This window comes from Tarenaya hassleriana, unplaced genomic scaffold (assembly GCF_000463585.1).
Source record: "Tarenaya hassleriana unplaced genomic scaffold, ASM46358v1 Cleome18, whole genome shotgun sequence".
Classification (NCBI taxonomy): domain Eukaryota; kingdom Viridiplantae; phylum Streptophyta; class Magnoliopsida; order Brassicales; family Cleomaceae; genus Tarenaya; species Tarenaya hassleriana.
Window position 1 is genome coordinate 587119 of NW_010965216.1, and position 13364 is coordinate 600482.

General features: G+C 34.0%; 1 protein-coding gene across 1 annotated transcript; it reads right to left on the reverse strand.

Moving 5' to 3' along the window:
* Positions 1-509: 509 nt before the first annotated feature.
* On the reverse strand, positions 510-6169 carry LOC104810343 (beta-galactosidase 1). Its single transcript, XM_010536597.2, has 19 exons — positions 5642-6169; positions 5318-5413; positions 5097-5209; positions 4910-4976; positions 4652-4744; positions 4389-4532; positions 4074-4162; positions 3862-3967; positions 3693-3780; positions 3486-3604; positions 3226-3390; positions 2883-3061; positions 2646-2755; positions 2431-2540; positions 2214-2324; positions 1989-2099; positions 1705-1910; positions 1293-1629; positions 510-1161 (listed from the first exon to the last, which is right to left on the reverse strand). Exons 1-19 carry the CDS (start codon positions 5828-5830, stop codon positions 1051-1053), a joined length of 2544 nt encoding a protein of 847 aa, XP_010534899.1. The 5' UTR covers positions 5831-6169; the 3' UTR covers positions 510-1050.
* Between the last annotated feature and the right edge of the window lie 7195 nt (positions 6170-13364).

Here is a 13364-nt window from a genome sequence, read left to right on the forward strand (position 1 = left end):
TAACACACACTCTTTCAATGTATGTATGTATGCTTCGGAACAAATAAAAAATGGGTGAAAATTGGCTGTCGGATGCTAATTTCACAATGAGGAATGTTTATATAATATTTATGTTTAGAATAAACGTTTCCCATTTATAATTCAGAAAACTACATAAGTATATTTTCTTGAAGGTTTTAATTTCTCATTGATTCGTAGCATACAAATCATTTTACCATTTATGGATTTTTTGTTCTCTCTTTGGCGTTTTTGTCTCCCTTATTAGAATTTATACACGTGGATTTTGTAGCATCTTTAGTATACGAAACGACGCCGTTTCTGGTTTCCATTATGTCAGAATAAAATAATATCTTCAACTGTCTTTTTGCAATCTTCTGTTCTCCGGCAACTTCCATCTGAAAAACTCCATTGAAATAGAAATCCGAGCTCGATTGCTTTCCGATTCGATCCAGACAGAACCAAAACGGAAACCGAATCGAACCAATTCCCATATAAAATCTGACAACTTCTAAAACCGAATGAAACGGGCTTGACTTTCAGATATTTCTTAAAGAACAGAGAGTACATAAGCACGGCAATGAGACAAATGCAGAGAGAGAGAGAGAGATCTTCAGTTACCAAACAACAACGACAAAAAGTACGAAACAATCCAAAGACAAAAAAAAAAACCCTAAAATTTCTACCCAAGAAGAAGAAGAAGATCCACACATGGACAACTCTGAGTCGTTGCTGCCTTGTCTCGATTTGCTCTCTCCTTCTTCTTCTACTTGAAATAACTCTCAAACCCGGCAGAGAGCTTTATTTACATATGAATCAGACATCTTCAATCTCTTTCTTTTTTTCGCCTTTTTTTAAACCAGAAGTGGTGTTGTCTGTTTTTTACAACTTCCCACCTCGGGGGAAAAAAAGCCGCAACCGAAAAAAAAACCCAACTTTTGCAGTTCTCAACAAATAATATTGCAGGAGACTGGTGAGGGAGTAATGAAAGTAGTGACCTTTCTGCTTTGCTAACATTTACAGTTCGGCTGTTTCCACGGCCATGGCCGTCGTTTAGCTGCAAACGACTTCCACAGAGAGCTTCTTCATCACGTTAGGACAAGGGTCTCCACCAAACATCTCTGGTGCTACTGTTACCGAACACCAGTTCTGTCCCACGCATAGCTGCAGCAACAAGGGAAAATGTTTTTCAGTCCCATTACAGAACAAGATCCCCTTCGATGAGAAACCGAAGGGGAAGTTGTGGTCTTTTTCGTTTTCGAAGCCAAGACCGAGAAGGAAAGATTTCGACTTACTCTGTTGAAAGCATCGTAGGAGTGATGGGCATGGCAGTTCCCTTCACGGTAGCTTCCACATGTCCCTTCTGGTGTTCCAAAGCTCGCAAACTTCACTGTCCTCATCTTTTGTCCAAACCCACATTGCAAATGCACTTTCGGATGCAACGGTTTGTTAACTTTTCCAGACGCTTGCATTTGGTAATTCATCAATGTCGGTTGCCACTCGTAGATATCCGCACACACACTGTCCACTTCTCTTCTGACCAACGATATCCCGTTCGGATCTCCGCCCCATTCCTCAAACACAACCAACAGATTTCCGTTTGGTTTCAGCCATGAATGTGGAACATGGTACCTGTGAAGGGTAAAACACAGTTCAGAGAGGAATGTATATATGTGTGTGTGTGGTATATATATACAAGCTTCTTACCATCTTTGAGAAGCCTCTCCACAGTTTCGTAAGCACTTGTTCTCGTTGAACGACCCGGCATAAGAGCATTCACTGCAAGAGCCGGATGCTTTATACGCAGGCCAGTAGCGCCCAAGGCTCTGCCCATTTATCCATATTTGACCTTTTCCCATGCTTTCCATGTCTAGAGCCAATGGCGAATTCCCCGCTGGGGCTGAGAAAGTAGTCTGAAGAAGCCCAAGAGAGATATCGTATCAGCAGCCTTAACCAAACTTGATAGAAATACAGCAGCGATGGCTGCTTACCTTAAACCAGGTAAGTGGCTGCTTCCGTGCCACAAACGCACCGGCTGCCCATTCAACGGAGGTGGTTCCACTGAGAGAATGAAGACTCAAAGCCTCCCCTTTGAGACCAACCTGAAAAAAGAAAACGAAAGAGCAATGCCATCAAGGAATCATCAGTTCAAAGACCAGAGGCATGTGATGATGTAATAATGGGTTAAGATAATCAAATCCATAGCTTGTCCGTACCTTATAAGTCCATTTCTGCCATGAAAGATCTCTCCTTCCCTCGTTCAGACCGTTCAGCGAAACAGGACCAAGAACACCAGCATTCCATCTCTCAAAATGGGGTCCAACATTCTGTATCCAAATGCCCCAAAAAGACCGTAGATTGAATCAGATTTCATCGAATAAGAACATATAAAACAAGGAAAACAGTTTGGTTGTAAAGACATCGAGATCGAACCGGGAGGCCAACTGCTATGCTGAGAAGAGCAATCCTGTTGATACCAGCTCTAAGATTCACAGCTTTGCTAAATGATAGTTTAGGGAAGTCCAAGCTTCCATAGGCAGTTCCTGGAAACAGAAGGTAAATGTTTAAAAAACCGATAATAACGATAAGCAGATCAGATTATTACTCTATGTGACAGGTTAAAAGCAGCAAAAAACCGGTAATCTTACCGGATAATTGGCCATTGACGAAGACATGCAAAGCATGACCAGCTGATAAGACGGTAAGGGTGGGATACTTCCCGGTCTTCAAGAATCCCTCGTTAGCATCGATTTTAACACTGGAAAACGAGAACAAGCCGCATCATTATAACATTCTGCGTACACATAAAATGAATATGTATATATACATATTGCCATGCATGTGAACAGAGACAGGTGTTTTGAAAAAGGTTATGCGGTACTCACTCAGTCATGTACCACAAGTAGTCCGAAGCATCTCTTGTTGTGTTTATCTGCTCCAACAATCCAACCATTGAGAATGATTCATCGTCATAAGCCGAGGGGTCTTCATTATAAGCCTGCCAAGATAATCCTCCATGAACAGGAACACGAACCATTTTCATCCTCGAAGTTTGAGCACCAACCTGCGGTTGAAACCAACAACAAATCCGTTAAATCTCAAGAAAAATCTCCGAAAGAAAAGAGATAAAGTTTTGAACTTCATCGTGTCAGCATGACCCATCACACGGAAGACATGGAATGATTCAAGATTGACACAAGTTTCATAGAAAGTGTCATCATTTCTTACCCTTGCTGTATTGTAAACTGTGTTCATGCAGTCTGGAAGGATACTAATAGACCAAGGAGGAATGTTGTAGTGATTCTTCCCGAAAGAAACCGTGGCATAAGATCTCGGATTGTAATTTGCAAGGAAAGCAGCACAAGCTCCAGATTTTGACTTGAATACATGAGCCTGAACAGAAATTGCAAAGCTCATCAAGATTCAAGAATGTCCTAAAAAAAATAGTAACAGAGAAGATCAATGCTGTCTTTGAAAAGAGGAGAGACCTCTTGAAAGCGTCCAAGGGGTACCCTAGTGGGATCTCCTGACACTAAGGCCGGTTCACAAAGCTTTATGGCTCTATGCAAATCCTTCAAGTGCCCCCATTTAGGTTGTCTCTCTAGCCCTGTAAGGGGGGGAAAAAAAACAGGACACTGATTATAAAGAAGACCATATTCTTCATCCAAAGACAACAAGGTTGTAAGCACGCTTACCGTACTCATCGAGAGGAGCATCATAATCATAACTGGTCGCAATAAACGGACCACCGGCAGTTCTACCAAAGTTTGTTCCGCCATGATACTGCATGATGACAAAAATGAAATGAACATGTGTATTATTAGGTATCGGACAAACCTTGCATGGTGGATCAAGAAGACTTACCATGTAATAGTTGATGAAAGATCCACCCTTTTGGATAAACCTCGCAACGGCAAAGGCCATGTCTTCAGCAGGACGATAGGGAACAGGACCTCCAAACTTTGTAAACCTGGAGAGAAAAAAAAACATCAAGACGACAAGGTCTGTATAAGGGAAACAAAGACAAGACATCTGTGAAAAACTTGAAGAGCTTCACTTTGTGAATCTGTGTTTACCATCCAGTCCAAGCCTCTGTCCACATCTTGGGCTTGTAGCCTTTGTTCGGGGAGAAGTAATCACAGTAGAAGCCATTGCAGGTGTTGATCTAACAGAAACAAACCAAGACTGATTAAATCAAGAGACAGTAGTAAATGCAGTGTCCTAAAATAAAACAAATCACACTAAAGATCCTCAGAAAGAATGACTCTAAAGCATCTGCAAAAGGAATACTAATGATATAGAGTAATAATTCATTGAGGAAATGAGCAAGGAAACATAATTAAAAAAAAAACAAGGAGGGCCAACAAGAAAAGACAGAAGAAGTTGCATACAATAGGGTCAGGGGCATCATCTTGCTTGCACATGACCCACGGGACACCGGTGCCGAGCCCCACAGCCATCTTAGCAGCCCAATTGGTGTATGCCTTTCCCGGTGCACCGAGCTCATACTCCATTGGTCCATATTCATTTTCAATCTGTTAGATTGCACATGGAACAGACAAAAATAGGAAACACATCTCTCTTAGTTCACTCGTGTCTTGTAGGATTAAAGGTGATCATGTTTTCATCAGACAAGGACTTGGATTTTTTTTACCTGAGATAAAATTATTGGGCCGCCTTGTGATTCAAAGAGCCTTTCAGATTTCATCATGTTGACTATCTTTGTGGTGAATCTTTGCATTTGAGCCTTCAAGGAAGGAGCACAAATCAAGAATTCATATTTCAGTTTTTTTTTTATCAGAAGACAAACAAGGGTCATAGAAAGTAGTAAATCTTGATAATTTAAAGAAGACTTGAATTTGAAGAAAGAATTATTATATATATATATATGTATATGTATATCTAATCTAACCTTGAAAGGGCCATTATCTGTTCTGAAGCTGATGCCTGGGATGTACTTAAGCCATACAGGAAAGCCACTGAAGCAGAAAAAGTTTTCACAATAAGCAACAGACCAAAAAAAGAATAGTAAGAATTTCTGTGTTTTTTCTTTACTATTTTTAGCTTCGGAAGTGATGTAAATCAAATTGGATTATTACCCAAAGTTCCATTCCGCGCAGACGTAAGGACCAATCCTGAGATGAACATAGAGCCCAGCTTCCTTGACCAGCTTGATGAATCTAACCAGATCATAGTTTCCTTCGAAATAATACTACACGCAGGAAAAAAAACATTAACACATGAGAAATCTGCATCTTGTTCTCTTCAAGAAACTCCAAATTGAAGAGGAGATTTTAAAAAAAGATCAGATTTTTCTTACTTTTCCAGGAGCAGGCTCATGCCCATTCCAGAAAACGTATGTCTGAATCACATCCAAGCCTCCCTCTTTTGCCTTCCGAATTAGATCTGGCCACATCTACATACAAAAAAAGTAAACATCCAATGAGTCGAAACAGAGATTCCCAGATTCTCAAATTCCAAAAAAAAAATGAATTTAGAGGGAAACCCCCCAGAAAAAGCTACAAAAGATTCGAACTTTCAGAAGATTGCAGCAATCCATGAAGCTACATTTGAGCAGAGAGCATATAAAAACACAAAGGAAGAAGACATGGGCATGTAGATATATATATGCACAGACACTTACCTCAGGAGTGCTTCTGGGGTAGTGAATAGATCCAGAGATGAGGATTCTTCTCTTGCCATTGATGGTAATGGCCCTGCTGTCATATGAGACAGACCCAGAAACAGATGAGACCAGAAACCCTAGAAAAACCAGAGCTCCAGCCGCCGCCGCCGCCGCCACATTCTTCATCCCATTAGGGTTCAAACCCATGCCGGAGAAATATCGCAGGCAAAGCAAATGGCTTCAACTTTTTTCTCTTTTATTTAATTTAAAATTTCCACTTTCACTTCAATTAGTTTTTCACTCGTTGGGTTTCACTTTTATTCTGTTCTCGCTTATCCGAGCAGAGGGAGATGAGAGATATGGCGGAGGAGAAAGCTGGTAACTTTCTTGCTCAAGCTCCTCCTCTCTTTCTCGTTTTCCTGAGAAAATGGCTAAAGGACAAGAAAGTGAGAGAATCTGAGAGAAAACTTAATTTGGGGTAAAGAAATTCCAAAAAAAAAAAACAACAGAGGGGGAAAGAAGAGAACTTTGTGTTGTTCGGATGCCGAAATGAATGTGCTTTGCAGCTGCCTTTAAGCACTCGGCAATGGAGGTCCTCAAGATGGGACCCACTTTTTTGGCCTTTACTCCATTGTTTTCACGCTATATTTATGTGTTTCATGTATTCATGTGTGCAGATCATGTTTACACTCCAATGCGTAACCAAAAAAAATATATAAATATATAATAATTCACCTCGTTGCATAATTGTTGGTCTAATCATCTAAATTTTCTGTTAGGAAAATCTGCAAAATTTGACTTTTCCTTTGCCTTTTATTTTTTACAAACATTTTCAAAAACAATATCTAAAAAATCCTCGATATCAGATTAGAGATAACAAAACTGTAATACATACTAAACCATATTATTTTAAGAAAAAAAATACGTTTGAACTCTAAAAAATTAGTACCCCAAAAAAAAAAAAGAAACCGTATTTCTATTTATTAACAAAAATATTATTCATAAGTATAATTTTCTAATCAAATTAATCAATGTTGAATAAAATATTTATAAACATATCAACTAAAAAATTAATCCAATCAAATCCACAAATTTCAAGTCCTTAATGAGTGTGTATATATGTAAAGATATTAGCTTTTTTTGGATTAAAGCAAGGCACATCTCATTTACCCCAAGACTATGTTTCCTCCTCGAAGGGCGGGTGTGTTTCACGCGCATTGAGCGCGTGTGATACAGAAATGGACAAGTTAGTTATGACAAAAAGTCACGGGAGTAAGTTTGATTATGAAAACCGAATCCAAAAACTTAACGTAAAAAACATAGAATTCGAAGTCAGTCAGTGGTCCTCTTTGCTTCCCACACTCGCATCTCTTGGCGCGTGTCTTCACGTCTCATTTTTTTATATAATTTTAGTTTACTGTTTTGGTAAAATATATAATTGAAATTTCTTCAATTTTTTACAAACTTTTTTTAAATGCGGAAGTTCAGTCCAATTATATCTAAGATTAGAAAAACCCAAATGAAGCCTCGAATTCAAATTGGGAAATTTGAGAGTGCTTGAGCGAAAATTGGATGAACACAAATAATAATAATAATAATAATAATAAGTAACCAATTAAAAACATGATCGGTCCATAAATAGAATTGTGAAATAATAAGTTTTTGTCTTGGAAATTTTGGTTCATATCAACTAACCGAACAATTTATGATGCATTAACGCTCTACCGCTACTCCTTTTTTTATTTTATTTTTCCCACATGGTGATATTTATCTATTCTTTGTTTAAATAGTAAGTAAATATACCAATTACATGAATTCTATTTACATGAAGAAAAAAATAAACATTGTGAGTGAACGTAATTGAGATTTTTACGGTCGGATATGAATATTTTGGGTAGGCGAATATTAGCCTGACTAATTAGAGAATTAAAACTAACTATGAAGGACCATAATTCATGAGAAATCTTTTTTCAAATTAAAAAAAAAATATATTAATATTCTTATTTGCAAGAGAAATTTTAAAAACCTTTGATTGGCGATATTATTACGTTAGGAATCTCTCTCTTTCATGTCCAAAGTCACGTCGATCACTCAATCCTATCACCAAATCTCACACAACAAATATTAAAAACAATATAATTAATTAAAATTCGTTAGCCATCATTATTATTGTTAATATTATTACATTCGTTGAAAATGTTTGTGAAATAAAAGACGGTCCATCTGCGGGTTATGTACTTCTTGAAAATAATGACATTAGAGTTTTTTTTTCCACTAATATAAGAGGTTTTGCTGTTATAATCAATCCATAAAATCGCTATATATATATATATATACATTTTATCAAACTTTATCGATTTTATTGCATCTGATTAAACCGTAAGCTTTTTAAAAAATAGATTAAAGTTGTTCCTAATCAATAAATTATAATTTCATGCATTGGTGCCCAATAACCTCTGGAAGTACGTCTTAATTATCCTTACCGATAATATCACTGTCATACAAACATTGAGAGCGATAAATGTTAATAATAATTGTTTCTATCAAATAGATATGATATATATTTATGCAATAAATTTTATTTGGAACGAATATTTACGAATTAAAATATGATCATAATTTCATTTATGTGAATTTGAGTGTGAATGCATGATTGCGAACATCGACTAAGCTTCTTCACCCCTGTCCTCGAAGCGGCTTCCATTTTTGCGAATTCATTATTTTATCCACGGGTATATAAATCTTATATAATTAGGGTAAAATTCATAAAAAAAAAAATTCTAAATTTGTAAAATGGTGAAAAACTAATTTCTAAACTTTTTCACTCGACAAATTTATTGCCAAATTAGCAAAATGTATTATTATAATTTTCAAACTTGCAAAAATATGCCATATTTTCTTATGATAAATACAAATGTTTGTATTATTTTTATTTTCGTGCAAGTCATATTACACGGTTATTAAATCGATGTATTAGTATTGTTAAAATGATACTCCTTTTCAAGGAAACAATAAAGATGTTTTGTGTCTGAATTTCAATCATATTTTCTTATGTTAATTAATAATACGATGTACATATATAATAGGGTATGCCTATAACAAATGTGAAAGCCATGGTATAACATATATATATATATATATAATATAATAAGATGTACATATTTCTTGTTCATTTATTTCTAGAATTCTTGAATTTTTGAATGATACTTAGAGAAGTATGAATACATAATAAAATCTTGTATTATATCCCTAAAGTTTACTTCCGTTTTATTATAAGCTTTACAATATAATCGCATGTGTATTATAATAATAATAATAATAATAATAATAATAATAATAATAATAATAATGATGATGATGATTTATAATTATCAATAAAATAATAATTAACAAGATTGTTGGTATTTTGGTAGTTCTACCAATTAGACGCGTTGAGTTGAATTTTGAATTTCGATATTAACATAACTTAGATAAATTATAACATAAGCTTTCCAATATATAATAAAATATCATTTGGAAGATTAATTAATTATACATATATATGACACGCGCATAAAAAGGAAAAAAAAAGGAAATCGTGTGTCTAAAGCATCATAAAGAGTTAAAAGTTGAAACTAATGTTGCAAGGAAGAACTTGAGACGGTCCAAATCATTGCATTTCTTTATTTTTGTTATAAAAAATTTAATATTTTAACCAACTGCTAACCAAAAAAAGGCTTTAACCAAAAAAGGATGAAAACGGAGTTATTTAGATAACCAAACTCCAATTTAAAACTGATCCTCTCCATTGGATACAACATTATTATGTGTGCATTATTTTATTTTATATATCTATATGATAACACTAGAAAATATGCCAAGTTTTATTTATTTATTTTATTTTAATAGATTTAAATGAAATGGAGTGCTTTATTTCGAAATTCAAAATTTTTTGTTTCGTAATAAAATATTTGCTTTGAGCCGCGTGAACGTGAAGCGATTAAAATAACTATAAATTGGGAATAAATCTGAATAAATAAAAAATAAAGGAATTTCCACGACAACAAAAAAAAAAACAAACAAACGCGTTAACTACTCCGATAGCAACAGCGTCGAGTTTCTCTCTGCTATTTTTTTCTTGCTGTTTTCTCACGCGCCTAAGTAGCGCGTGATCCTAAACTCCAATCAAAGTAATATTTAATCTATTAAAAATTCAAAACAACATAACAATAGTAAAATAAAAGCGAAATCAAAGGGATTGTTATTCCATTAATAATTCGAGCTGTTGGTCCATGAACCGCGGGTACACCGCACTATGTTATTCCATTAATATTTTTTTATTTTATTTTGTTGTAACAAAAAGAAATAATAAATAAAAGGTTATTTTATTCCTTTTTTTTACAAAATGTGATTTTGTCCTTTCCGTATTCAGTTGATAATATGTTACAAATACAATCGGGATAATATTATAATTTCGATTTTTTTCGTTTCACGTCTATACAAATAGAGAACTTGGGAAACAAAATAGCCCTTTACGTACACATTTTTTTCTGAATATTCTAAATGTTATAGGATTACATTGAACATTAAAAGATGCAATAATGTGAACATCTAAAACTATATATTATAGGTTGATACATAAAAAGTGATGTAGAGGCCCCATCTATTCGATTTTAGCCACCGCCTAATTATTTTCTTTTTTGTTATTCCCCGGCATTATCAATTTGCCAGCTCATCGTATGTTTCTCATCACATCCGTAACATCATCATCATCATCATCATCATTGTCATTACAATATATCATCAATACCTTTAACCAAAATATATATATATCATCAATACCATCATCATGTAATCATCGTGAAAAAAGGTGAAGATATCAATACCATCATCGTCATATAATCATCGTTTACAAATTAATGGTGAAGATATCATATTCTATGCTAAGGTATCCACACCATCATCATATAATCATCATAATCTTTATCATAAAATAATCGTAACAAAAGGCGAAGATATCGTACGTATCCAATGCGAATCTTACAAGGGAAAGTTGTTTGAGATTCTACAAATTTGTAATACATTTTTTTTATAAATTTTTAAATCGAACATGTATTATATTATACTGTAATAATACAATAATTTAGATGGACTTTAAATTAAAATCTATATGTCCAGTGTCTACATGCACCGTCTTGGTTGATGGTTGATAAGTTCAATGAAATTTTCGAATTGATTGATTACCCCGATTATCGAAACTGTACGGAACAAAAGCAATGTTCCTAATCCCGTATTTCATTAAAAATTAATTCTGCCATTTGGATGGAATATATTAAAATACATTAAAAAAATAGAAAAATATATACATATAACGTGATACGAACATGAAACATCCATAGATCGGGGGTGTGTTATATAAGAAGTGTACATTAACAGACTAACTCCAACGGTCAACGGTCCGTATAGAGACCACGTCTGTCCCACGTGCACAAGAGAATTATCGAACGTGGACGAAATTATTTGCATGAAATATCGAGAATATATTTCGAGTTTAATTACTTTGAAAATGTGTGAAATTATTGTTTTTTTTTTCACAAGTCATTATCCAACTTGGGATATACAATACACGTCCGAGCAATTATTGGGTTTGTAAGTGAAACTTGCACGATATTTTATGGATAAGAACGTATTTATAGTACGTAATGCATGTGCATGGCATGTTTGCAATGATATGTCATAATTGTCTACAGATAACAGAAGAATGTGTGGATATGCGATAAGATGGTCTTGATTTCGCATGTAAATGTTTATGATATGTTGATTTAGTTGGTCCATAAATTTTTTTATCATTTTATTTCTTAAAACGATTTCAATATATATATATATATGTATTATCGATGAAATTGATGCCTCGTTTGCATTCATTGAGAATTCGTCGACAGTATACGCATAGTGATAATTTATTATATTTGTCCTTTTTCTAACCTTTTTTTTTGGGTGGCTCTTTTTTTTCCATCAACGTTCTTATCTTATCTTATAACGCTCATATACGCATGTGATATGATGGGAGTGCTCTTTTCTTCTTCATTCTTGCCATTATATTATATTCCGCATGCATATTTATATATGAACATCTACACGCAAATAATTTTTTCCAATTTACAATTAGATACAAAGCAGAATGAAAAAAACGGTAAAACTTACGATTTAATATAATATATATATATATATATATATATATATATTAAAGTATAAGATTTATTTTTCATACAGAATTTTAAGATAATATACAAAAGAACCATCGTCTTATTTTTTTTTAAAACATGTAACAATAGCTTGAACCTCATCCGCATTGTGTCTCTCGAAATGGTTTTCGTGGTGAGGGTAATGAACGTATGGAGGATGAGGATGACAAATCAGCAATCAAAGTGGGACCCACAGAGGATGTGGCAAAAGAGAATGACACGTCATCAGTGTTGGTAGGACCAACGAACCAAACTGGATAGTGATGTCCACAAAAAAAAACCAATGTTACCAAAAAAAAAACAAAAAAAAAAACGGGTGGCTAATAGATAGACACAGAAACTAAATGCATATATGATAATTTATTAATTCATCTTTTTTTTTTTGTATACGAAAAATATGAAAATGAAATGGATGGGATCGACACATATTCATTTTCCTATCCACAACACCCTCACAATCAATCTACGTCCCGCTAAATGATTTCAATACATTTATACTACAAAAGTGTTACATAATATTTGTTTTTTAAGTTGGATATTAACAAATCAAGTAAATCTTGACTCGAAAATGAAGTTTTAGTGTGTGTATGCAATAATTCTATTTTGGTATTCTTTTTATAATTTTGATTTATATAAAGTTAAATGGTAAACTATATATGGTAGATCTGTTTTTTCATCCGGAACAATTGTTTTTCGTCTAGGAGAGTTTGTTTTTTGTTCGGAAGAGTTGTTTTTCGTCGGAAGAATTGTTTTTTGTCCGGAAGAGTTCTTTTTTCGTCCAGGAGAGTCTGTTTTTTTGTCTGAGATAACTGTTTTTTGTCCGGATAAAAAATAGTTCTCCCGGATAAAAACAGGTTCTCTCAGATAAAAAATAGTTATTTCGGACGAAAAACAGTTTTTATGGATAACACAGTTTCTAAAAAAATCTGCTTTTCATCCTGCACATTTAGATAATAAAATAATGATATTTTGTCAAAAAATTATATAAAAATATAGTTTGTAAAAGAAAGAAAAAAAAATATAGATTTTGAGATGATATATTTGGCAGCAACAAATTTTTTCAAAGTTAAATTCTCAAACAGTTATCATGGCAGTCTTTTATCCCAATATTGATGATCGTACTCTTAAAAAGAAATAAATAATCGGTAACCTTCTTGGTATAATTATTTTATTTTATTATTTCGAAGTCTGTAAATTGATTGATTGATGGATTCGGTCGGTCCATTGTAATCCATTGCCATAGTAACAAGATTCTTTCTGGACGTTTGTGGGCTGTAAAAGGGCAATTTTGTGGGCCCAGAAGTTCCAAAATGGGCCTGTCGATAAAGAAAATAGTAAAAATAAAATAATAATAACGAATTAGCGCAATAATAAGCAAATGGTTAGAAATGATTCGATGTCTCTAATATTAATTTATGTTGTAACCATTGTTTTATTTAAGATAAGGAAGTGATTTTCGTATTGATTACATTAAGATAATGCTGACTTGGCTTGTTGATGTCTTGCTTATCCACTAG

Excerpts from the sequence above, each read along its gene's own strand:
- LOC104810343 (XM_010536597.2), bottom strand. The coding sequence starts at position 5,830 with ATGGGTTTGAACCCTAATGGGATGAAGAATGTGGCGGCGGCGGCGGCG. Across the intron at positions 1,630-1,704 it reads GGAGAGGCTTCTCAAAGATG|GTACCATGTTCCACATTCAT; the intron begins GTAAGAAGCTTG and ends TACCCTTCACAG. Across the intron at positions 1,162-1,292 it reads CCTACGATGCTTTCAACAGA|CTATGCGTGGGACAGAACTG; the intron begins GTAAGTCGAAAT and ends TTGTTGCTGCAG.